We start from the raw sequence: 26,458 nt of genomic DNA, 5'->3' as shown, positions 1-26,458 counted from the left end.
TTATAAATTCCTTAGGAACTAATTAGCATGCTGAATTAATGGCATTTTAAGGAACATAATTTTAATAATCCTATGCTGAAATTGCCAGATCTTGTACAGGAGTTGTGTGCAACAGAGTTCTAGCATGCCAACATAAATAAAAAACAAAGTGAGAAATCAGAGGTAGTGAATCAATTCAGAACTCCTCTGTCTAAATAGCAGGCATATGCAGAAAATCCCTCTCCAGATTTGGGGCATTCGAAGCATCAAAGAATTACACAATATTTGTGACAACCATATCATAAGAGTTTCCCGCAAATATGTAACAATCATATAATAGTCTAACAAATGGTACACAATCTAATACCAATAGAGAGAGAAGACGGAGGGAGAAGAGAGAGAGGCTTATTGTGTATATCAATTGAGAGAGAGAGGGGACGCACCCACTAATTTCTGCCTGCATAGGTGCTTCTGGAGGCCAGGGCATGAAGACGGATTTATGCGGTTGCGGCGGTGAGGTTGCGAGGTGGGGTAAGTCCTATGCTCCCTGCGAATTCGTTGCCGTCTATAGGGAGAGAGCCATGGTGATTATCGCGAGGTGGGGTGGGGGGATGGTTGGGGAAGAAAGGAAAGGGGTGGGGAAGAAAAGAAAGAAAGAGAAGAGGGGTCTCGCGGGGATTAGGCCTGGGTTCTATTATTTTTTACAAATATAACCGGCCACTTCCAGTCGTGGAAAAAACTTCAAGTCTCGTGGCAAATAATACACTACCGATCGATACATGTAAGTGCTTACTCACGTACTTTTGCGAGTAAGTCCTTTTCATGGCAAATACATAAATTTTCTACGTGAAAGGATATAACCCATGAGGACCAAGTTTTAATTTTAGTTTTTTTCCCTACTAATATAAACTGGTGGCAAAAAATATATTTGTTTGTGATAAAAATTCTTTTTCCCACTAAATTATTCCAACCGAACTAATTTCACGATAAAAAGCATGTTTCCTTCCCATAGATGATTTTGGAGACAATTAGTGGATTTTTGCCACCAGCTTGTGTCATGGAGAAAGAATTCGTGGGGAAAACCAGAATTTGTTGTAGTGGATCAACTTCAGCTAAATCCAAGATCAGTACCACTAAAAGGGTGACAACCATTATACAAGCATTTATTTGCTGAATTTCTTTAGGCCATTCATTCCCTGAAGGGTACTCGACTAAATTAGGAAGCATCCTGGAAAGGAATCATCAAGTTGCAAAGCTGGAATTCGTCCAAAGAAAGATGGAATCTTAGATATATAGAAATGTGCAAAGCTGGCAAAATCAATAAGAGAGATTCATATGGGGGGAGGGATCTGATTCTAGTCTCTGTTAATCTTTTTGAAGGCTATAAATAGAGACTTCGAAAATGTGTTACTGGCATCATTGATCTGATCAATGGAGTATGAAATCGAGAGGAAGAGAGGTCTTACATGTAGATAAGAGAGTTTTTGTTTGGTAGCCAAGGATGACTTGCCTCGCACATCCTAATCTTGAGGACAATTTTCAAATTATATATGCATGTGTATATATATTCACATGCACGATCCTTAAATTAGGGTTCGGGCAGGCAAGTCAACTTGGCTAGGCTGACAGTCTCTTGTCTCTCATGCTGGGCCTTCTTTTCTTCCAATTAAGAAAAATGCTTGTTGGGGGTACTACTGCATGCCATAAACTCTCTACGAAATGAATGCAAATTAATATGATCATCGAGGTACGTACGTATAAAATAGCTCCATCCAATTCTCACTTTCTTTTTTCTTTTAAATTGCATGCTCACAGGCATGGATTACTACTCCGATCCCCTCTTCTTTGTGAAAATGAAAAAAAATCAACCTTAAAGGCAGATACTGATCATGTCTTGATCAGTATTCACCAGTACTCATGTATATATATACAAACATAAAGAAATCCAGTACTATTAATTGTTTGTTTCATACATATTATATTTGCAAGGTTCTATAAACAATATATATACATAAAGATGATCCCTGCACATGTCTTGATCTCTTCACTTGTTCATCCGATTGATCTAATTATTAGAATTCTCTTAGCCATGCAAATTATTTAAGTAATATATATCTAGATTTAACATCCTATGATCATGAAGGCTGGCCCTCTCCAAATATGATTATACCATAACCTACTCCTTTAACTAGTACTGCAGTACTACTGCTGTCTACTGAGTGCATGGCACATTGCTATGAGCAACTAGTTTGATGCTCTTATATATTCCAAATAGAACTTGGTAGTTATATGTCCGTGTGACGAGTTCATGATGACATTGTCGTGAGAAATAAAATGGAAAACAGAAGCAAGATTGTATATTTTGATGAAATATTTGTAGTGGGGTAGATTTTTTTATAAACATCTAGCAAGCTCAGTTATATATCAAACCCTTCAACAATTTATTCATGTAAATTAACGTTGTCAATTCTTCATTTGTTCATCAACAATTTATTCATGTGTTCTTATCGCAGATCCATTTGAAGAAGCCAGTTTTCTAGACAGATATCTGAAAATGAGATAAATACTTTGTCAATGTTCAACATTTTATTCTCTTAAAGATGGGAGGAGTTAATTCAGATGGTTATCATGTTTACCTGATAAGATGAAGATGCCCTAATTAATTTCAAAATGCCCCATCGATCCCTCCCTCGGTGATTACCCAATAAGACTAAACTAAAAGCTACATATCTTTTTCTAAACTATTCCTCAGATTTAAAGCTATTAGCTCAACAAAAAATAAAAAATAAAAGGAGAAAATTCTCCAACCAGCCTATAGGGCGCCGCCTTATACCTTGTTGCAATATCCTCGGCCACCCTTTCACTGCTTCACCCACATATTGATCACCAATGTCTTTCTCAAATCTCACTTCATCCTGAGCTCTTTTCAGCTTGTTAATTTGCTTTTTCAAAATGTTTTTGGAGCAATGACCGTCGACTGAAGTTCACTGGCCCTTCAAAACTTCACGGCCAAAGTTTGCCAGAACTGCATGTGTTGCCAATGCAGCACACGAGTTCCGGCACTGCTTGTTCGAAGTGTCTTGGGGAGTCGATTGCACATCTTTCGGAATGTTGTGGGGAGAGTGCAGGAGGCCAGGAGCTAGGGTTTGTAGTTGGACTCGTGAGGTGAGATATATATGAGAACCACCAATTTTTCGATGCCTAGATGGAGTTGGAACCATCTGGGATCGCATTGGAAAATGAACTCTCCTATGTACATCTAACATTCTCCAATAGTAAATGTCGTGTTTTGTGAGAATCTGTTACTTTCTGCTTTTGTATCCCGTGCATAGTGTTTCAAGTTTCATCTGAGCTGGTGCACCATTGAAATAAAGTTCAGTTGTTCCTTTGTTGTACTTGAGAACAAAAACGCACATGGTTGAGTTTGATTTTTATAAGCAGTGCTGGAAATATTAATGATGTATACTGAATGACACTGTCCCGACCAATTTTCTGTAAGGAAATATATATCTTCCGTGGTTTGGACCAGTACCAACTACTTTTCTGATCATTGTTCTTTGCCTATTCGGTCTACCTTTGAAACTCATGATTTCAATAATCTCCAAAGAGAAAAATAGAAAAATCAGAACTCATAAAAAAAAAAAAAAAATGAAAAATATATAAAGGATAGGGAGGGCAATTATCAGGTGAAGGACAGGCATATCACTCCAAGAGAAGGTGGATGGAGGGGACACTACTTTGCCCCCTCATTGCTAAGTTGGCTCTCAAAATCAATTGTTCAAAAGTTGCAAGACCTGTCATTCTCTTTGGCAAGACAATTTGAGATTACAGAAACACCAAAAATAATGTTAGAACCAGGAGATGATCAAGTCTTTCATTTTCTGTTCTGTGCATTAGGAGTTTGGAAACCAAGTTTTTATGCTCAGCCATCGTTTTGTCAATTACAGTGAATCGAAAAACTGCTCAAATTTTAATGCATATTTACATACACAAAATAAATTTCGAAAAAAAAAAAACTGAAATATAAAAGTCTGCATACATCAAAAAATAAGGTTCCATCCGAGGATCATGTGTAACGACATCGAGGTACATATCCACTGAGTAAACGCTACCCAGTACGGTGCTTTAATTCTAGAAGAGCCAATGTTTCTTTCTGGCTACCCTGGTGGGAACATCTGTAAATAGATCCAGTAAAGAATCAGTCTTATTTGTGACACTATAACATTGAGACAGCAAAGCTAGTACATGATAGTTTTGTTTCTCACCTCCACTTCCGTATAATGAATTGTAGTGCACTTCACTCCAAAAGCTCAGCCAGAGTTCTAGAAACATAAACGGTCAGTCATAACTAAGATATAATAAAATATAAACCTTACAAAAGTAAGCAACAGTTAGATGAAGGCAAGGCATCATCCATTATACGATTGAATTAATATATTGCATGAATAAATTAGGAGGGATTAGAACTCCCTAATGAACTTCTTGATGTAAAAAGATAGTTATAATGTTATGCTCACACTACTCAAAACTACTGGTCACTGAACTGCATTGTGTTGTGAGCAATGAAAAATATTGGTCCATAAATAATTGAATAAAAGTTCATCTTGTCATTAGACAAAAACTGAAAATCTTCTTATGTTCTCTTCCAATGGCCCCAATTTAGATCAATGATATTGTCACTGCCACGATGCATAAGTTACTAATCATTCAATTGTTGGTGACACCAAAACCACCTTACTGCTTTGCAAGGGGTCTAAGCTCTAAAAACAATGTCCCTCAAACCGTGATGAGATTAATATGTGATAACAATGTCCCTCAAACTGTGATGTGATGAGATTAGTCTGCCCTGTATAACATTACTTCTCTAGATTACTACCATGAGATTCATGGATAATTAAAGCAATGCATTAATAATTAGGATTTTCACCAACAGCAAAAGAACATTTTTTTTAATAACCAACAGAAAAAATATTACAGTGACATAACTGCCACAACGTAATTCTGGCAGTCTGGTCTCCAAAACAAATAATAACGACTTCATACTAAGTCAACTTATAGTAACTGAGCAATAAAGGGATTCATTTTGTTTAAGTCCGCTTCTCTACTCCCTCAATTAAGTTTAGGTTGCTGTTTTGTGAGGCATCTTTTTTTCTTTTTCTGTAAAAATAGATATTATAACGTTTGTGGAGCATCTATTGAGTTTTGAATTTTTACATTAAAAAAGTTCATTCGCTTAAACATCTCCGTGAAATAATGATGAGTTAATTTACAAAAGGACTACACAAAGTAAGAAGCCGATAATATTGAGCCAGCAAAAATAGCTCATACTGTCAACAATACAAGAAATAATAACAGCTAGGAAGAAATGAATTGTAGCTGAAAATAAGCATAGGAAATTCAAAAGAAATCTGGTTATATATTTACCTCTAGTGGGATTCTGGTCTTTGGGGAGGATTTCGATATAACAAGTGTCTCGGAAAGATGTCAGTAAAGAGATTTTGGCACCAAACTAGAGAAAATTCCATGAAAAGTCAGAATCCAGTCCTCCCAAAAGTTATTGAATAGCTTTTTAGAAGTGACAGAAACAAAACCAATAGGAAAAAACTAAACGTGTAATAATACAGATAAAACCATGTAACATGAGAGATGAACTTCAAACAACAGAGTAATAGAACATGAGAAGAACAAGGAAGAATAATGTTAACCACCACCTCAAATATTATCAGCCATCATCTCTAAATCACTAGCAATAAAGCTTGTGGAGAAATTAGGTAAAAGTTGTTCAGCAAAGGACTCATGCTAACTAGATGTGCCCCATTTTTCCTGGTCAATGCAATCCTGAGATTTTTCAAGATTGGGTTCACATTTGAGAAAGTCATTTCCATTGGTGTGAAGTTCAAAGCATATACTTTGCAAAGGCAAACTTGAAACGGACATCCAGGGTTTGGGAGATTAAGAGAACTTTAAACATACAATTCAGAGTAATTGGATCATGGGAAGAGACGAAGCAATCTATAAGCCAAAAAGTTGTTCCTCCTGGCATCTTAAGGTTGTTGGTCTAACACAATAGCATTTGTGTCAAGGAATGCACTGGCCAGTTCTATAATTTGGTAACTTGACCAGGTTGCAGATAGCCTTTGGATTGGCTACTTGTCAACCAGATACCATGGTTTCCAATTGATATCGCCTACCAAATTCAGGAGGATTTGAAGGGAGAATCTTTCCGAACGTCACCTTCAACTAGTTATCATGCAGGTTTGGAATGATTCTGGTTTTTCAGGTAATGGACCTGTCAGTTCTTCCACTACAAGGAAACGAAAATTTGAATCCTAAGATGTCAATCCTTGCAGTTGTTTCACAAGGATGACTCATTATATGAAAAAGTGGGACACAAATGGAAACTCCCCCATAATTCTACAGACATCAATTCTCTTCAGGACATCTGAATATTCATCAATAATTTGAGTTCGTGGTTCTCGATACACACAGCAGGCTATAGACATGCAGATCGGAAAACTCCTATGAGTTAGGTGTTGTCGTTATTGAGAACACAATGCATCTTTGGTGAAGTCATGCATGACACACCTAACGAGAACAAGGACGCTATAGTCCCTAGTTCCATTTTGAAAACATCATCTCAGGGGGTAATAACCTGATGGGTTTTCCAACTAAAACTCCTAGTCAGCTTCATGGTAACACAATTTTTGCAAGAGAAAGCTACCTTCAGTATCATATTTAATATAAGTTTTCTCTTCTTCTTTTTTCTGCTCTTTGAGTGAGACAAGAGAGCATACATACTATTTTCCCCTAAAAGTAAAACAACTCCCAATTGTTTCATCTTTAGCATGGTACAAGAATAACTGAACAAGAAATAACTGAACAAAAAAAGTAGTGCAATACATTTTTTCCTAAGGTCTCAAGAGATGAGTGGGAAAACAGATAGATAAATATTAAACTTACTCGATCAGCAGCTGCTTGTAGAGTTATGTGATCTCCCCATTCACCTGATCTAGTAGAATACAAAGATATAGACATTGAATTAGTGTTTACTTTAAGTGATGTAAAATTATCCCTGATTTTGCAAGAAAATCAACAGGAATCACAGCTTACTTTTTCATCTTCTTTAGGTAGCTTTTGTACTCCATTGGGACATAACCTTCATATAATTTTCTGTAATGCTTTAGCTGGGAAGAAAATGGGGAGAGAAGTTCCATCAGAATTTACTTCCATCTCATAACATTCAACAAGTATTCTGAACATTTTTTTTTTTTTTATTGGCACCAGGTGTTCAAGAATAGTGTCCCGACCAATCCTGAGGGTGTACAGGCCCTCAGCAAGGAGCTTCCCGCAAGTGCACCTCGGGTAATTCAATGGGAAAATCCCCCAATCTGATGGCCCCTAGAGATTGTTTGCACCCAAGGGGATTTGAACCTTAGAACTGGGGGGAGCATACCCCAAGCCCAAGGCCTTTACCACTTAAGCCAACCCCTAGGGGTTAAGTATTCTGAACATTCATATCACATATTAAACATTCAGGACATGAAAGGGGATTTGTGGGTTCGTATGAATCCAGTTTTCAGAGCCTATAAAATCAACCCCCAACACAACCACCTCTTGAAAGTTATATATCCTAATATTCCTGCTCAACACCAGACCTTGACCCTCCAGTAGAATCCAACCGATTTTGGTCAGGTTTGGTTCAAGTCTATCAGCAAGGTCTGAAGCTCGGGTAAAATATCCCCATTTCATTAGCCCAGCCTTGCAGGCTGTTTGGATGCTCCTGCATCGATCTCCCTAACTTTCACATTTGCAAAACTCATGCTGATTGTATCATATCCAAAAACCAAAAGAATCCCAGGACAACATCACCCGCCTCTCAACAAATTGATAGTCTCCCTAATACCACCATATATTCCAAAGAACATGAAGCCCCAAATGTCAATGATTGCCAACCATCTAAAAAATAAGCATAGGAGCCATTAATGGATTGAATATTTCCCCATGGAATTCTGACCCTCCAAGAAATCTATCTATGATGTTTACAATATTCATTTATTTTATTAGCTAGAGAAGTAGAGAAGTGAATGCACCAGTGAAGTTTTCTGTTCCATACCTGCTTGATGATGTGCTTTCTTACATGCTTGTGATAGTCTGGATTGCGAAACAACTGGTCTGCTAAAGCTCGAAACTGTCCAGTATTTTTGAACAAATATTTTACTGAATATTTCAAGTTGAAACTAACACCCAAGAAAGGGGAAAGCATGAGTTGATACAAAAGAAATCAACCAAACTTATTGAACCTGGCAATTTCCGTCACCCTCCATCTGCAGTTCAGCTAACCCATATGTGACCAACCTATGAAAACCAATTCATTTTTTTTTATCAGTAAATAAGAATTTTATTAAACCACATCACATGCACATGTAAGTTGGTCCAGAAACTCAATTACAAATGTCCCTGAGTATAAACATTGCTAAGGTGCTCTATGAGCTACATGTTTTATTATTTGCTTTGATGATATCCCTAATAAGAAGCTAACCAAGAAGTGTGATAAAGGAAAACAAAATTCATGCCACTGAAAATGCATAAGAAACTAGAAACTTGCACAAAAGTGTCAATCAAGAGAAAGCTAATGAAAAGGTAACCAAAACAAAGATGCACACTCAAGGTCCTAGATCTCCAAATTGTCCAAGGCACTAGGCACCACAAAGGTACCAGCCCAAGTGGAGCACGATGCCAAGATGCAGTAGCAGTTGATAGTGCCTTTTTCTTAAGAATACAACTGTATTCATCAGCATCATCATCAATTTACAGTACAAGGACTTTACCCTGTCACATGTTTATTGCGAAGAAAGAAACAACACAACATGTTCAGGTTTAGTAGAAGGTAGAATTTGAGCCTAAAAAGATAAGAAAATCCAAAGAAGAAGATGGAAGGCTTCCTTCTTACATAAAATGAAGGGGCAAACTCAGAAACAACCTTAGCGAGCATTGAGCTCACCTTTGACACAACGGTACTTGTAATAAGTTTCCGACTTAAAAAATTAAATAAGTTAAGCTCACAATACATGCTAAGCACTGGAATTAAAAATAATAATAATAATAATAATCTCACATGCCAAGTTATGGTAAGTAATGAACTTTTCTTTTCACTAAGTTATAGAAAAAAATTGCATCAAGTTCATAATAGAGTCAAACCTTTCAGACAGCCGCTCATGGTCCAAGGTTGCATCATTTACATCAGGAATCTCCCCATTAACCCGGGGAGTATGCTGCCAACACAGTCCTCGTCAATAAGTGCTAAGATAGCCAGGTACTTTAGTCAAGTTAATAAAGAAGGCATACATACATATATACTTATTAATATATATATGTATACACACACTTTTTAGAACTCTTTGTAGTTGGGCTATTGCTGTGGATTTTAATGGCATGGCCCTTCATGATTTTTTGCCTCTAAAGTGCCTACCTAGTTAGGGCATCAGAGTTGTGTACTGGCTTAGCCATTCTTTGATCAATATAATTTATTTATTTATAAAATATATATATATATATATATACACACACAGTTATGAATACTTCACCAATTCCAAAACTTTCAAGGACATCGCAAAAATTCTGGAAAATGTTCGTTATGACTTTTAAGGAAGTTTGACAGACTTGAATATGCCCTGAGAGTTCCCCCAGATTACTTGATACACGGTTTTGGCAGGTGGGATCACATATCCAAGGTCACACCCCAAGGGTGGGTCTGAAGAGCCCGGCCTTGAAATCTCACGTCATCAAAAACAGATGATATAAAGTTACCCCAAAGTCAGCAAGATAATTTCTAAGTAAAAGAATCTCAATCAGCACATTATTTTGCTTCTGCATTGAAGGGAAACACTCTAATTGGCCAAGGAAAAATTTAGTACTTTTTCATCATGAAGATCTAAACTAAGTTACAACTATAGGTCCCAAATGGTATGTAATTAAGGTTAGACAGAATGAAATGCATGACAGCAGCACCACATGAGATGAACATACAAAGTTAGGTTTACCAGTCAAAGTCACCTAAGTCTCACATAAGAATAAGAGCACGGAAGCCCAAGCGTTCAGACTTGTGTATATACCATTGGCCTGGTAATTTTAGACCTGAGTACAGGTCTTTGTCGTATTCTTTATTGTAAACAACTGCGAGGAAACGAGTAACAGAAAAAGGAAATTGCTACAATAGAGAATACGTCATAAGAACTCTACAGAAAACTACCACCCATATATCTAGTATACAACGCTTTGGTTTCTTTTATGAAGCCTGTTTTCCTAGTTCCTCCCTCCTCTCTTTCATCCTCTTATTCTTTTTCCGTCTTCAATTTTTCTGCAGTCTCTCTTTTGTATGCGGTTTTAAATAGTACCAGCCAATCACACCATCAAAACCTCCCCAACTAACCTAACCCTTGGTCTGTAGTCAATAAGCAGCCTCACAAAACTGTACAACATAGTCTAACAATTTGTAATTATAACTAAAAACTACAAACATAAAAGCACATGCACATCCATGCATGTGTGAGCTGTATGGGTGTACACATGAGTAGATGTAGCTATTTTGTGTGCCAATTTGCATAAAACCTTATTCTCTGTCCTCAATAAAACTCCAAGTTTTGATCCAAATTAAAACCAACAACTTCAGCAGTAGCTTAAACAGTTGACCTTCTGACAATGTGCTTTGTGAAAGAATATCGCCCACACTTAAATATTTTCATAGTCAGCAAACAGTGATTACAGAGTACCATATATATACTTCAAAAATTGCTGTAAACTTACCTATAGACGGCCAATTTAAATCGAATATGTGGTTCCAAACAGTGTTAAATCAAGAAGGCATTTGCATAGTCTTCTCATTAAGCATTTACATTGAAGAAAGCAAGCAACTTCAATGCTCGATGATAACAATAAAACCCCCAAAATTCCTTAATACTAGAAGGATTTATAAGAGAAACAAAACAACATATCGATATAGTGAGGAGCATACAGGGATGGAATCCAAATGGGAGAGCCTCTTCCCAAGCCGGCCATCCCGTTTTGATTGTTCTTCCTCTGCTAAGATGCTTGCAATGGTTTGGTCATCCTCTGTATCCTGGATGCTGCTGTTCAAACTGGAGCTTGAGCTTGCACTTGCGATGTTGTTGCTTCCATACATACTACCTCAACTGAAACCGATAGCTAACACCAGACTACAAAAAATGCCAAAATAAAATAATTTGACGGATTAAATTGATGTATGGGAGTACCCCATATGTACATATTTACATGCATATTAACAAAAGCTTATTATTAATCCATATATACATATACACAAATAACCATAGGAACTTTAACAAACAAGTATGCACTATACGCACAGACATCAACCATCAACCCAGAATCCCAGATCCTTCATCTAAACGAATAAGAAATACCCATCCGCTAAAACCAAAGAGAGTTACAGGACATGGAACCCAAAATCTATCACTGTTTCTTCGTCCGGAATTCTCTATTCTAGTTGCTGATAGTTCATGCGAGAGAAAAGAAAACTTAACAGATACATCCAGTGCAAGAACTTAAATTTCTATTCGATTGTTATGAATTCTTCAACTTAGGCTCAAACCTTAATCTTATCATCTTTTCCCTCTCAATTCTCACCGACCAAACAGAATATAACCACGATTAAAAGCAATTTGGCAGAGAAGAAGAGACTGGGAATTAATCAAGAAACCAAAACAAAAGTAAAAATACGAACTCAAATAAAGAATTAAAGAATACCCAGAATTTAAAGTAGTGGAGAGACAATCAACGAATAGCAAGAACAAAATATTCTTTAAACCTTGTGCTGTAAGCTATGCCTTATAGTATCATTTATATCAGTTTAGCATCCATCACAAAAATATTACCGCCAATCACCCAAGTTTCCGTTCTTTCATCTTTTCTTTGGTTTCGTGAGCTAGCAAACACGGGTATAACAAACTTCCACGAAATGGAATTAGAAACAATGCACGGGATAATATGCTAAAATTGTAAAACAAAAATCGTATAATATCCCATAACAGATGAACAGAAATTGTTAGTTACCGGGATGTGAAATAGAGAGGAAGAACGCAAACAAATAAGGCGTCACACTTCGTTTTTTTCTGTTCTTTTGTCCCTTTTTTCTATGGAGGCAGGCGTTGAAGTTTTTCTAACCTTGAATGATGATAGTTATGGCTAACGCTCCAAGCCTTGGAGTCTTGAACTAGACGTCATTCTCTCTCTTCCCTCAGACAAGAAACTTCCACACGCGCATCCGTGCAAGGGACTCTATGAAGTCGTGTCCGCGTCGGCTTATCTCTCAACAAAAATGATATGTATTAAATTAATTTATTATAAATAATCATTAATTTATTTCTAATTCTATTTTGGTGAGCTAACGTAAATAAAATATTTCTACTTGAATCATTCATTTTTCTCATAAATTATGTTAAAATCTAGATTTTATTAGTCAAAGTACATCTTTTATTATATTGTTTTTTAATCACTGATTTTTACAATCAACAACTTTTGATATGATTCAAGAATACAATATGAATTTAATAAGAAGGTAGTTGAAGGAGAAAAGATTTTACTTTTTAATAATACTATGTATAGTTATAGAGTACGTAAATATCACGTAATTATTTTGAAAAAATAAGATATACGATTAAAAAATTAATTTTTTTTCATATCTGTCCAGTATTAATTTATTTTTTTCAAAAAGACTGCATAGTACTTACACAATCCACGATTTCAAATATAATTTTTCTTTACTTTTGAATTTTGTTACACATCATAAATCATATTTTAAATTAATTAAATTATTTTACTTATCATCTATATATCACATATTTGTTAAGAGAAAAAATAATGATGAAAAAATATAACATATAGTGTATAAAAATTACGAATAGAATTTTTCTTTACTATTATCTGGTAAATTAAATGGATCAAATTAAAATTAACTTGGATATAATTCGAACTCAATTTAATACAACTCATGACACCCGACACGTGACATTCAAAGCTAATAATTTTTCTCTTGACTTGCATGCCCAACACGAATTCAAATAAATGATTTGTATAAATTTTAAATAGACAAATTACATATAAATTTATATAAAAAACAAAAAAAAGAAGACTAAAAAAGGTATAAAAAACATATTCTTTATTAGTAAAGCTACTTTTTTACAAATAATTTGAATAAGACTTGTGTGATGACCCGCTTTTGAGTGTATTTTCGTTGAAATAATTGTTTTTATTTTAATTAATATATTAGTTTAATTATTTTAATTTAATTACGTTTTAAAATTAGTTTTTAATTTATTTGACGTTGTGTTTTATTTCTTTTAGTTGTTTTGTGGTTTTTAATCTCTTTTTGGTGGTTTAGTTGTGTTTTCCGGAATGAGGATTGGACCTCATCTCTTCCCTACATCTCTTTTCCTTTTTCTCTTCTTTTTCCTTTTTCTTTTTTTTCTTTTTCCTTTTTTCTTTTTCCTTTCTTTTCTTTTTTCTTTCTTTTCTTTTTTTTCTTTTTCCTCTTCCCGCTCGAGCCCCCCCGGCCTCTCTCTCTCTTCTCTCTCCTCACCCACGGCCGGAACCTTCTTCAGCCCAGACCGCCGTCGTCCGGCCACAGTTTGGCTCACCACCGGTCTCGTTCGAACCCCCTCCCTCCGGCGCACCTTCCCACCAAATATCTCCCCCTGCCGGCCGGCCGTTTGGCCGGAAAAGCTCATCAAAGCCCGTACGGTTTTCAGCTCGATCCGCCGTCGTCGCTCCACCTCCGGCCACCATTTCTTCACCACTTCATCACCGGTCCCTTGCCGTCCTAACCCACCCATTTCCGGCCTCCAACGACCACCGGAACAGCTCCTACGAACTAGCTTTCCTTTTTGGGAAATCCGGCCTATTTCCGGCGATTCCGCCGCCACCCACGGCCAACTACCACTTCCAATAGCTTCACAATCATCCCTAAACCATTCCCTATCAATTTCGTGTCCTAGTTTGTCCCCGTTCAAAAGTGGGTTTTTCACAACCCACGGCCACAGTGAATTTCACTATGACGTTGCTTTTCCGGCGCCGTTTGCAACGCCGCATGTTTTCTAAAATTGCCATATAGCGCTGTAAGTATTTTCCAAACCCTATTTTCAGATTTAAATATATATTTCTCTTTCAATAATTTAATTTGCTGGTTGGTTGATTCCGGCCTGAGTCCGAGGAGTTCGGGGGTCGGATGGATGGAGGACGGAGTTGCTTGATTTATTGTTTTATGATTGGTTGTCTGTTTTGTGCGTTGATAATTGCATTTGCATGGGGCATGCACGTGTATTTTATTTTATTTGAGAAATCCTGTTTTGCTGGCGTGAATGGATTTTCGGGTGCGTGTGTCTCACGAGCCCAAGCCGAGATGGGTTATTATCTCGGTGGAGCTCCTCTGGTCATTCGGGAGTGGATAATACTGAGTGACGTCCCCTGAGTTGTCGCTGGGCGACGACGGGAGCGAGGCTAGAGGATGGCCCGGCCAGGTACGCGCGGGGCGCGAGTCTGGGCATCGCTCTACTCACCGACTCCGTGGCCTTTCGCTGGCGAGGGCTAGAGGATGGCCTGGCCAGGTACGCGCGGGGCGCGAGTCTGGGCATCGCTCGTTAGGTGTCACATGCGCGGTCCTTACCTGCGATGTGGCACATAGCCAGGGTGTGCGGATGATCCCTAGGGGAGATCATGGTGCATGCATAACCGGTTTGTTTTTATGATTTTCGGATGCGGGCCATTTTCTGGGAAAATGACGAGTTTTGGTTTTGAGGCTTTTGATCCATTTTCTGGGAAAATTGTGGTTTGGGCCATTATCTGGGATAATGGCGAGACGTGGTTTTTTAAGAATATGTTTTTATTGGGCCAAATGGGTTTTTGGCGTGCGTGGTAAAAATGTGGTTTTGCGGGGCATGTGCATTGGTTTTTCTTGCATCCATGTTGTTTGAGTTCTATGTATTTTTATCTGGTGGTGTTTGGGTTTACTTACCTGCGGTACCATTTTTGGTTCCGTAGCTTTTGGTGCAGAGTTCGAGGAGGAGGAGGAGGAGGCTGAGCCCGAGGATGCGGCTCCGCCGGGTTGCTGATGCTATGTTTTATATTTGTTTAAAACTGTATTTGTGTTTTTGTAATATTTTATCTATGTACGTTTTAAACAGCTTGTATTACGTTGAGAACAATTCTGGTACTTAGTTATGACTTTCGTCATCCGCTGCGTGTTCTTCCGTGCACATTTGTTGCTTCTGCACACACTTGGCACCGTCGATGGGATGGTGACCCGGGTTGTCACCATCCGGACGTCTCGATTTTCCCATGTTCGGGCGTGGGGATTTGGAGGCGTCACAGGTGGTATCAGAGCGGTTTGGCTCTGGGTAAAACCACATGTCCCGTAGGCAGTACCAGAATGCTTTTTAAAGTTGTGTTTTAAAAATTATGTTAAGTACAGTTGTTTTATTTGTTTTATTTGTTGGAGCTTGTTTGTTTGTTTGTATTTATTTGGTTATGTTTTTGCAAGCTGGGTTCTTTTGTTTCTTGCTGTGGGGTGTGGTTTTGTTTTTGTTGGTTTTATGATGGTTTTATTTGTTTTCTTAAAGGAGGGTCAAGAGTGGTGTTGTGGTAGGAATATGGGGAGACCAAGGAAAAATACTCAGGAGCCACGGGACAATATCTCCAGGGATGACTCCCTAGCCGAAGCAATACGGCAGATGACGGAATTTATGCAGCAGAGTGCGAGGTCTCAACAGACAGGGCCTTGGCCACCACAAGGACCTTGGCCACAACAACGGGGTCCTTGGCCACCATCAGGTGGACCTTATCCACCGTCAAGAGAGCCTTGTCCGCAACAAGGAGGGTTTTGGCCACAACCAGGAGGTCCTTGGCCATATCAGGGAGGGCCTTGGATGTATCCAGGAGGGTCCAGTAGCATGGTGCAAGCCGGATGCACCTATGAGCGCTTCCTGGCGCATAGGACTCCACACTTCACTGGAAATGAGGATCCACTTCAGGCTGGAAAATGGATCAAAGATCTGGAGAAAACTTTTGAGGTGTGTGGATGCACTGAGGCACAACAAGTACTCTACGCCAGCTATCTCTTGCAAGGTACCGCTTCTGATTGGTGGGATACCAAGAGGGTGCTGCTGGAATCTGAACTGGGATCTTTCGCTGCGGTGACCTGGCAGCGTTTCAAGAAGGAGTTCAATGACCGCTTCTTTCCTACATCGGTAAGGAAGCAAAAGGCAAGAGAGTTCTCCAATCTGGTCCAAGGGGGCGCGACAGTGGAACAATACGCTCGGAGGTTCATCGAACTTGAGCGATTTACTCCTCACCTTATCGCCACAGAGGAGATGCGAGCTGATCATTTTCAGGAGGGATTGCGCCCTGATATACGCCGTATGGTGGTCAGCCATCGGATATCCACTTTTCAGGAATTAGTGGATGTGGCCACCCTGGTGGAACGAGAAAACAATCTAAGTATGGGCTCCCCTCCAGGGCATAAGAGGCGTAGTTTTTCTGGTGAAGGAAGCAGCTCGGGTTCGCCTCAGAAATTTGTTCAGCGGACCGGGACTCGACCGCAAGCATCCTTAAGTGTTCGCATGGGAGGACTTGTGCCTGTATGCGGAGTCTGTAATAGAGCCCATGTGGGTGAGTGCCCTTCTGGTGGGGCTCGATGTTATAATTGTGGCCAGCAGGATCACTTTGCCCGAGAATGTCCAATAGGAGCTCAAGGAAGCCGTGGAGGTAGACACGGTGGAAGGACAAACCCGAGACAAACAGTGCAAGCCCGGGTTTATGCTGTCACACCCGGAGAGGTGGATGACGAGGCACCAGCGACCCATGATGCTGGAGTAATCACAGGTATGGATCAATATAATTTTAAGTTGGATTTATTTCTTTTGGTGTTTTTGGTTTATTCTTTGCTTTTTGGATTTCATGGGTTGTGTGTTTGGTTCAGGAAGAGTCCGTTTGTATGAGTTTTATGCTTGTACTTTGTTTGATTCCGGTGCTTCGCAATCGTTTGTGTCTTCCACGTTTGCTCGAGTGTGTAATTTGGTCACGGAGCCGTTGCCGAAGTCTATGGTAGTGGCTCTACCCGATGGTGAGATGGTGTGGTGTTCCAAGGTTGCTTTGGGATGCCCGTTAAATTTTGAGGGAAGGTTCTTGGATGCTGATTTGGTGGTGTTCAAGCTGTTGGGCTTTGACATCATCCTCGGGATGGATTGGCTATATCGATATTCTGCGAGTATTAATTGCAGAAGTCGGATAATTAGCTTTCAGCTTCCAGATGGTGATTGTCTGGAATTTGCGGGGAGTAGATTAAAAGAAAAGCCAATGATTATATCGACGATTCAGGCAAGACGAGAGATTGCATGGGGAGCGGATGCATTCTTGGTGCAGATGGTGTCCACGCCGTCTGAGAAGAAGTCCTTGGCAGACATTCCAGTTGTGGAAGAATTCCCCAATGTGTTTGTGGATGACTTGCCCGGACTACCCCCTGTTCGGGAGATGGAGTTTGTTATAGATTTGGAACCTGGAGCGGCTCCTGTGCATAAAGCTCCTTATCGTATGGCACCGGCTGAATTGAAAGAGTTGAAGACTCAGTTGCAAGAACTGGTAGAGAATGGATTTATTCAGCCTAGTACGTCGCCGTGGGGTGCACCAGTTTTATTTGTTAAAAAGAAAGATGGAACCCTCCGTATGTGCATTGATTATCGGGAATAGAACAAGGTGACCATCAAAAATAAATATCCTCTCCCGCGGATTGATGATTTGTTTGACCAGCTTCAAGGAGCAGCCGTGTTCTCTAAGATTGATCTGAGGTCGGGATACTACCAGCTGAGAATCAGATACCAGGATGTGCCTAAAACTGCTTTCAGGTCGAGGTATGGGCATTATGAATTCAAGGTGATGCCGTTTGGGTTAGCTAATGCCCCTGCAGCGTTCATGGATTTAATGAATCGAGTGTTTCGACCTTATCTGGATTCCTTTGTGGTAGTATTTATTGATGATATACTGATTTATTCCCAAGATGTTGAAGAGCATGTGTATCATCTTAGTCTGGTACTTGAGAGATTGAGAGAACACCAGCTATACGCCAAGCTCAGCAAGTGTGAATTCTGGTTGGAAGAATTTAAATTTCTTGGGCACGTAATTTCCCGGGGCGGAGTGGCAGTTGATCCTAGTAAGGTAGAATCCATTTTGTCATGGCAGCGCCCGACTACAGTGCGCGAGGTCAGGAGTTTCTTGGGGCTCGCCGGGTACTACCGAAGATTTGTAGAGGGTTTTGCTCGCCTATCCGGACCTCTCATAGCTTTGACTCGGAAGAATACAGAATTTGTTTGGTCAGAGAAATGTGAGAGAAGCTTCCAGGAATTAAAGAACAGGTTGACGACGGCACCAGTGTTAGCACTCCCAGAACCGCATAAGCCATTCGTAGTCTTCAGTGATGCGTCTAAGTTCGGTTTGGGTTGTGTCCTTATGCAGGAAGGACGGGTTGTAGCCTATGCATCTCGTCAGCTAAAGGACCATGAGAAGAATTATCCGACGCACGATCTAGAATTGGCTGCGATTGTTTTTTCCCTTAAGATCTGGCGGCACTTCTTGTATGGGGAAGCTTGCGAGGTATTTACTGATCATAAGAGTTTGAAGCATTTGTTTTCCCAGAAAAATCTGAATATGAGGCAGAGGCGATGGCTGAAGCTAATCAGTGACTATCAATGTGAGATCAAGTACCATCCGGGGAAGGCTAATATAGTTGCTAATGCTTTGAGCCGGAAGTCACATTTGGAAGATGAAGCCGAGCCGTCAGAATTGGAATCGTTGCTTTGTGGGATGAGAAGGCTCCTTATAGAGAGTTCGCAGCAAGTAGAGATTTTGTCTTCAGTTCTTGATATTCGGGTAACTGATTTTGAAGAATTGAAAGCTCTCCAAAGAAAGGATCCGAAGCTGCTGAACATCAGGAAAAGAGTCCGAAAATCTCGAGGGCCGTTGCATTATAGCATGGATAATGATGGGATACTTCGGTTCCGAGATCGCAGAGTGGTCCCAAAGAACTCCGATTTCAAAGAACGGATCATGGCGGAAGCTCATGCGGCCCCGTATTCAGTTCATCCCGGCAGTACAAAGATGTATCGAGATTTGAAGAAAAATTACTGGTGGGATGGAATGAAGAAAGACGTTGCCTTATATGTGGAGAAATGCCACACGTGCCGTCAGGTAAAGGCCGAGCATCAGAGACCTGCAGGTATGCTCCAACCCCTCCCTATTCCTGAGTGGAAATGGGATGATATCACGATGGACTTCGTAGTGGGTTTGCCGAGAACGCCTAGTGGGAAGAATTCTGTTTGGGTGATTGTGGACCGGTTAACGAAGAGTGCTCATTTTCTACCTGTTAATAACACCGACTCTTTGGGTAAGTTGACCCGTTTGTATGTCAAAGAGATAGTGCGGCTACACGGCGTACCAAAGAGTATAGTGTCGGATCGAGACCCGAGGTTTACGTCGCAGTTCTGGAAGAGTTTGCAGGCAGCTTTGGGTACTAAGTTGAAGTTCAGTACAGCTTATCACCCGCAGACAGACGGCCAGTCAGAGCGCACCATTCAAACCCTGGAAGACATGTTGCGAGCATGTGTCCTGGAATTCCAAGGAAGTTGGGAAAACCATTTGCCGCTCATCGAGTTTGCATACAATAACAGCTTCCATGCGACCATTCAGATGGCTCCCTATGAAGCTCTTTATGGGAGAAAGTGTAGGTCGCCCTTGTGTTAGGATGAAGTTGGGGAGAGTAGGGTAATTGGACCCGAAATAATTCAAGAGATGCAAAACCAAGTCCGGATCATCAGAGATAAAATGGCGGCAGCTCAGAGTCGCCAGAAGAGTTACGCTGATACCAGGAGGAGAGAGTTGTCGTTTGAAGTTGGTGATTGGGTTTACCTTAAAGTCTCTCCCATGAGAGGTGTTAAGCGTTTTGGTAAGAAGAGGAAGCTAGATCCGAGGTACGTCGGCCCTTTTCAGATTCTGGAGAGAGTAGGGTCCGTCGCCTATAGAGTTGCTTTGCCAGATTATTTTGGGGATGTTCATGATGTCTTCCACGTATCATCCCTGAAGAAGAGCTTTGGACAGCAAGAACCATGCTTCGTCGACCTAGCGGGTATTCAGTTGCAACCGGATCTCACTTATGAAGTTGTTCCGTCGCAGATCATGGATTGGAAGGAGCAACAGTTAAGGTCCAAGACGATACCTTTAGTTAAAGTGGCTTGGGGAGATCCGTTAGCTCAAGACTTCTCTTGGGAGCGAGCAGCGGACATGAGGGAGCAGTACCCGTATTTGTTCGAATAAGGAAGGTATGTGTCTTAATCTTGATCACAGTTGGTTTATGTGCTTTCTTGTGGCTTGCTTTAAGTTGGTGGTTGATCTGAAATTTCGAGGATGAAATTGTTTTTAAGGAGGGCAGGATGTGATGACCCGCTTTTGAGTGTATTTTCGCTGAAATAATTGTTTTTATTTTAATTAATATATTAGTTTAATTATTTTAATTTAATTACGTTTTAAAATTGGTTTTTAATTTATTTGATGTTGTGTTTTATTTCTTTTAGTTGTTTTGTGGTTTTTAATCTCTTTTTGGTGGTTTAGTTGTGTTTCCCGGGATGAGTTATTATCTCGGTGGAGCTCCTTTGGTCATTCGGGAGTGGATAATACTGAGTGACGTCCCCTGAGTTGTCGCTGGGCGACGACGGGAGCGGGGCTAGAGGATGGCCCGGCCAGGTACGCGCGGGGCGCGAGTCTGGGCATCGCTCTACTCACCGACTCCGTGGCCCTTCGCTGGCGAGAGCTAGAGGATGGCCTGGCCAGGTACGCGCGGGGTGCGAGTCTGGGCATCGCTCGTTAGGTGTCACATGCGCGCTCCTTACCTGCGGTGTGGCACATAGCCAGGGTGTGCGGATGATCCCTAGGGGAGATCATGGTGCATGCATAACCGGTTTGTTTTTATGGTTTTCAGATGCGGGTCATTTTCTGGGAAAATGGCGAGTTTTGGTTTTGAGGCTTTTGATCCATTTTCTGGGAAAATGGTGGTTTGGGCCATTATCTGGGATAATGGCGAGGCGTGGTTTTTTAAGAATATGTTTTTATTGGGCCAAATGGGTTTTTGGCGTGCGTGGTAAAAATGTGGTTTTGCGGGGCATGTGCATTGGTTTTTCTTGCATCCATGTTGTTTGAGTTCTATGTGTTTTTATCTGGTGGTGTTTGGGTTTACTTACCTGCGGTACCATTTTTGGTTCCGTAGCTTTTGGTGCAGAGTTCGAGGAGGAGGAGGAGGAGGCTGAACCCGAGGATGCGGCTCCGCCGGGTTGCTGATGCTATGTTTTATATTTGTTTAAAACTGTATTTGTGTTTTTGTAATATTTTATATATGTACGTTTTAAACAGCTTGTATTACGTTGAGAACAATTCTGGTACTTAGTTATGACTTTCGTCATCCGCTGCGTGTTCTTCCGTGCACATTTGTTGCTTCTGCACACACTTGGCACCGTCGATGGGATGGTGACCCGGGTTGTCACCATCCGGACGTTTCGATTTTCCCGTGTTCAGGTGTGGAGATTTGGGGGCGTGACAACTTGTCTATAATTTAAAACTTGTACTTAATATTACTCACGAATCCAACACCAAAATAATAAGTCAAAATTGATAAGGAATTTGCATTTTTTATTATTACTTCAAGAGTGCCAAATAATAGCCAAAGGCCTGTCACTACAACATATTGGGGTTTTTGTCATGAGTTTTTTTTTTTTTTTCGAGACATAATATCGTGGGAAAAAAGTGATATTTTGCCACTAAAATTATTAGAGAGAATAAACAGAGACATTTTCCTATTAGATTATCGTGATCAATAATATTTGATGACAAAAGATTTTTTCTTATCATGTTCGTAATTTTTGTAACCAACTTATTTTTTGGATGATACATATGGGCAACATGTGGCCTGATTGTCCTTATTCCAGCCTACAAAATGAAGATTTGGAATTCAAAACCTCTCTCTCCATATGTTATTAAAAAAAAATAAAAAAAAAGTAAGTGACTAAGAATAAAACATGAAAATGATGAATAAAAAATAAGGGAGATTAAACGGATCAATTAAAATTGGTTCATATTTCACTCAAATGATCTAATTTATTTGGATGGTTAAACTCAGCTCGACAAATGATCTAAGTACCATTCCCTCGATTTATTTTTTCTATTTTCTCGATGATTTTTTTATTTTTAATGATATGAAAATAGCGTTTAATTATAAGTTGAATTAGTACGTACGTACGTCCTCTTTTATTAATAACAAACAAAAAAAAAAGGACGAGGTGATGGATTTTAGCTTTAAAGAGTAATTTTCTCTTTATAATAATAAAAAAGAAAAGGAATAAAAATAAATAAAAGTCATGGATATAATTATCACAAAGGCCAGCTGTCGCATACGTGCATGCTAATTAAAAATAATAATAATAGGCTGGATATAAGAATTGCTGAGAAAAGTTATGATATATGTATATGTTGTGAGAAAATTTAGTACGCCACCCGTTGTTGACCGCTTCGTTTGACCGGCCACTTAGTGAATTTTATTTTTTTATTTTTTATTTAATAATTAAATAAGTAATTTTTAGTGTATTAATATATTTTTTATTTTTTAAAATATTTAAAAATGATAAAAAATTGTGAATAAAAAAAAGAATAAAAATAAAAAATGAATTTTACTCTAGCGGTCAGTTACAGCAGTAAGCTACAAGCGGCATACTTACCCGACTCATATGTTATATATCGTGAAAGTTTATATGCCATCTGACAAATTCTAGAAAAAAAAAAAAGGTTAATAATCATTTGAAAAAATTTATATTCTAACATTAATATTTTATTTAATTGTTAACTTTAATTTCATCTTATATTATTCCATATGTGTAAACAAATGAGCTCACATAAAAAATAAATGAAGGGGATTTTCTAGAAGTAAAATCGTTTGCGCAAACGTCCCGGAGAGGCCGCCGGCAACCTCTCTCAAACAACTGAAGCCATGCAGCCGAAATTTTCAAAACGGCCATGGTTATGGCCGGTCTGTTCAGCGATTAATTTGTGGAATATTGGAATATATCACGCAACTGTATTAATTTAATTTATATATAAAACGGCCATATAGTTATGGCATGTTTAATTTGGTTAGAGCTTATAACCAAGTTAAAAAGGATATACGTGCATGCATGGGCGGGCGGCTCAGTTGGGTGCATGCATATTGTTATATATTCCCTTTACATGAGGGGCGATACCCATCGATCCAGCTCCCAGAATAGTTAGCAGTACTGAACAAGTCAGCAGGCTTGGCTTTTTCAGTTGGGTTTTGATGTTATGTTAGGTAGATTTTCTCGCAGAATCTTCCTCATTCCTCTCTCCATCTCCCCGATAATTTTATCTTTCCCGGCTGGACACAACCGAACGTACGTTATGCCAAACAGTTGGGTATGTACCGGTCAGGATTTCTGATATTCTTTAAAACATCCATGCCATGATCTCTTTCTGATCAATATCTCTTCCATCGCTTCCTATCGGCCTTCTTCTTCCTCATCATTTTTTTTTTTTTTTTTTATCTCTTTTGATCTGATCTCACGACCAAAGTGCTGCAGCTAGCTAGCTAACCAGGAATCCCACTCATAGATCATCATTGCCAGTACCTTCTCTCCAGATCAATCATGTCTTAGTCTATTTGTTTGATCTTGATCTAGCTAGCTAGCCTTTGATCTTGACTAAGAGTAATGTTACATATTCCTGATCCGGATCGATATAAAGATTGCGTATATGCTTTTGCAGAAAGCAATTAGATGGCAATTGAAGTTGAGATAATCTCCAAGGAGAAAATAAAGCCATCATCTCCAACACCAGATCACAGAAGAAACTTCAAGCTCTCATTCTTAGACCAATTTGCACCGCCCTTTTATACATCGACTATTTTTTTCTACCATTTTAACTATCCAGGCCAGAAGTACTTCAATCCGTTAGAAAGATCTTCTTGGCTCAAAAGGTCTCTAGCTGAAACCTTAACTCGCTTTTATCCCTTGGCTGGAGAACTTATCGATGAAGATGCCTACGTTGATTGTAACGATGAGGGCGTCAACTATATTCAAGCAAGAGTCGCATGCAAGCTATCTCAAGTGGTAGATAAAACTGATGGTAAGGCATTGCTCCCATTGCTCCCATTTGATCCCTACAAGGATTGCACAGGGCCCGGAGAGACAGTTCTCCTAGCAATCCAATACAGTATCTTTGAATGCGGTGGAGTTGCAATCGGCGTGATCGATTCACACAAGATCGCCGACGGAACATCGCTTGCTGCACTGATTAATGCATGGGCCAGCACGTCCCGAGGAGCTAATCATGAAGTTACAAATCCCAGTTTTGATGCAGCCATCCATTTTCCTCAGACAGTTTTGCCGGGGTGGTTCAGGAGGGTGCCACCAATGGAACAAGAAAGGTTATCGTCCAAAAAATTTGTATTCAACAAATCCAGCATTGATGCTCTAAGAAAAGAAGCCTCCGTTGCGTTTGGTACAGACGAAAGGGGTCCGTCACGGGTGGAGGCTGTTTCAGCATTCATATGGTGGCGTTTAATGACGATAGCTCGGTCCAAACCAGGAGGCAAAGCAAAGCAATATGGAGTACGTCACGCCGTGAACTTGCGCCCAAGGATGGTTCCAAGACTTTCGGAGCACTCCTTTGGGAATGTTTGGAATATTGCGATCACAGCAGTACCGCCGACGGAGGTTGAGAAAGATTACCCTTCTTTGACGAGACAGATCAGGAATTCTATCAGCCAAGTCAACGCGGAATTCGTGAAGCATCTACAAGACGCAAATGCATTCTTGGAGACCACGAGAATGGAATTGATGGAGATGTTCAAGTTTGAGACAGAATTCTTCAACTTCACCAGTTGGTGCAGCTTTCCGGTCTACGATATAGATTTTGGGTGGGGGAAGCCGACTTGGGTGGCTTGTCCGATCAGGCCCTTTAAGAATGTGATTCTGATGATGAGTAGCAGAGATGGTGAAGGAATTGAAATGTGGGTAAACCTTGAGGAGGAACAGATGGCCATGTTTGAACGTGACCAGAAGTTGCTCCAATTTGTTGTGTCATCAGGAGCTACAGATCATCGTCGAAATATCTTCTCTTGTCTGAAAAGCTATATTTCTAACTCCGGGTGGAAGAATTTTGTTAATGTCTCAAAATGTTGACGATAAGCATGACCTGCCTTCTCTCAACGTAGTGAAAAAGGAATAGATCATAGAGATAAAGCTAGCCTAAAGCTTGCAAGTCTTGAACAAATCATTTTATAAAAAAGTATGTCTAAAGGAATAATTTTTTTTTTTTTTTTTTATATATTTTCACGTTGGAATCTACTTTTTGGATAAAAATTTGCGTGACGTTTGTATCTATAATATTAGGATACTGCTACAGGAACCGATGTTCCTCGCTACAAATTCAACCGACCAGTCCACTTCAAACCTTTTATTTTTCTTGGCTTTTCTTTTATTCATTTTTTAACATCTTTAAATATTTTATTTATTATAAAAAATACATAAATTTAATAATATTCACTTACTTAATCACTAAGAAAAAAAATGAAAAAAAAATCGATCAATTGTCAGTACACTATTGGTTCACTAAACAGCTTGCTTAGGAGTGTAAAAAAATTTGAAAAACCGGAAAACCGGCTCGGACCAAACTGGACCGGACCGATTGTGTCGGTTTTGGACCAGTTCGGTCCGGAACCGGTTTCCATAAATGAAAAACTGGCCGGAACTAGTCCGATTTCGATTCCAGTTAGTTTTGGACTAGACTAGACCGGTACTATTTATATATTAATATTATATATAATATATTTTATATTATATATAATTTTTAATCACATAAAAAATAATCACATATATACTAATACTAATATTCTAATATAGATTATAGTTATACTTATACCAATATAGTTACACTAAATCATCAAAACTAATACTAATATATAGCTATTCTAATAGTCTAATATTAATACTGCTATAATGTCTAATATATTATATAGCTATAACTTATACTAATATATATATATATACTAATACTAATCGCCTAATATAGGATTATAGCAGATTTTTTTTTTTACACTAGATTTCTTATTTTAGTTTTTGTTTTATAACAGTTTTTTATATAGTAGAATTTTTTTTATATAACGGATTTTTTTTATAAAACAAATTTTTTATATCATAATTTTTTTACATAGCAGATTTTTTTTTTATAAAGCAGATTTTTGATAGTAGAATTTTTTTATATAGAAGATTTTTTTTGTAAAACAGATTTTTGTAAATGTTAATAGATTTTTAATAAAACAGAATTTTTTAAATCAGTTTTTTTTTTTAAA

At 39.1% G+C, this 26,458-nt stretch overlaps 2 protein-coding genes and 1 long non-coding RNA gene across 7 annotated transcripts; 2 read left to right on the top strand and 1 right to left on the bottom strand.

The window, feature by feature from the left end:
* The first annotated feature begins 1,347 nt into the window (after positions 1-1,347).
* LOC122307523 lies at positions 1,348-3,374 on the top strand. The gene is made up of 2 exons (XR_006241769.1): positions 1,348-1,726; positions 2,493-3,374. It is a non-coding gene; the product is annotated as an uncharacterized LOC122307523 (long non-coding RNA).
* Positions 3,375-3,841: 467 nt separating this feature from the next.
* LOC122307521 (OVARIAN TUMOR DOMAIN-containing deubiquitinating enzyme 11-like) lies at positions 3,842-12,316 on the bottom strand. Of its 5 annotated transcripts, none has more exons than XM_043120441.1 (10): positions 12,178-12,316; positions 10,991-11,192; positions 9,178-9,251; positions 8,280-8,334; positions 8,093-8,167; positions 7,090-7,163; positions 6,940-6,988; positions 5,404-5,488; positions 4,245-4,301; positions 3,842-4,154 (listed from the first exon to the last, which is right to left on the bottom strand). In XM_043120441.1, the coding sequence occupies exons 2-10, from the start codon at positions 11,156-11,158 to the stop codon at positions 4,111-4,113; spliced, it is 681 nt and encodes a 226-aa protein (XP_042976375.1). In that variant the 5' UTR covers positions 11,159-11,192; positions 12,178-12,316; the 3' UTR covers positions 3,842-4,110. The 5 variants fall into 5 exon arrangements, with proteins under 5 accessions (XP_042976375.1, XP_042976373.1, XP_042976376.1 ...); XM_043120439.1 differs by having other exon boundaries at positions 12,067-12,225; XM_043120442.1 differs by lacking the exon at positions 12,178-12,316 and adding an exon at positions 11,822-12,051.
* Positions 12,317-23,278: 10,962 nt separating this feature from the next.
* Positions 23,279-25,406, top strand: LOC122308073 (stemmadenine O-acetyltransferase-like). The gene has a single exon (XM_043121235.1). It carries the CDS (start codon positions 23,883-23,885, stop codon positions 25,287-25,289), a length of 1,407 nt encoding a protein of 468 aa, XP_042977169.1. The 5' UTR covers positions 23,279-23,882; the 3' UTR covers positions 25,290-25,406.
* Positions 25,407-26,458: the final 1,052 nt, after the last annotated feature.

This window comes from Carya illinoinensis, chromosome 4 (assembly GCF_018687715.1).
Source record: "Carya illinoinensis cultivar Pawnee chromosome 4, C.illinoinensisPawnee_v1, whole genome shotgun sequence".
Lineage (NCBI taxonomy): Eukaryota > Viridiplantae > Streptophyta > Magnoliopsida > Fagales > Juglandaceae > Carya > Carya illinoinensis.
Note: the sequence above shows the minus strand (reverse complement) of the source record. Positions and strands in the feature narration are given on the sequence as shown.

Bases quoted from the DNA above. Each gene is read 5' to 3' on its own strand.
- LOC122308073 (XM_043121235.1), top strand. From the start codon at position 23,883: ATGGCAATTGAAGTTGAGATAATCTCCAAGGAGAAAATAAAGCCATCA.
- LOC122307521 (XM_043120441.1), bottom strand. From the start codon at position 11,158: ATGTATGGAAGCAACAACATCGCAAGTGCAAGCTCAAGCTCCAGTTTG. The intron at 7,164-8,092 runs GTATGGAACAGA...TTTTCTTCCCAG, and splicing joins GAAAGCACATCATCAAGCAG to CTAAAGCATTACAGAAAATT. The intron at 4,155-4,244 runs GTGAGAAACAAA...ATCTATTTACAG, and splicing joins TTCATTATACGGAAGTGGAG to ATGTTCCCACCAGGGTAGCC.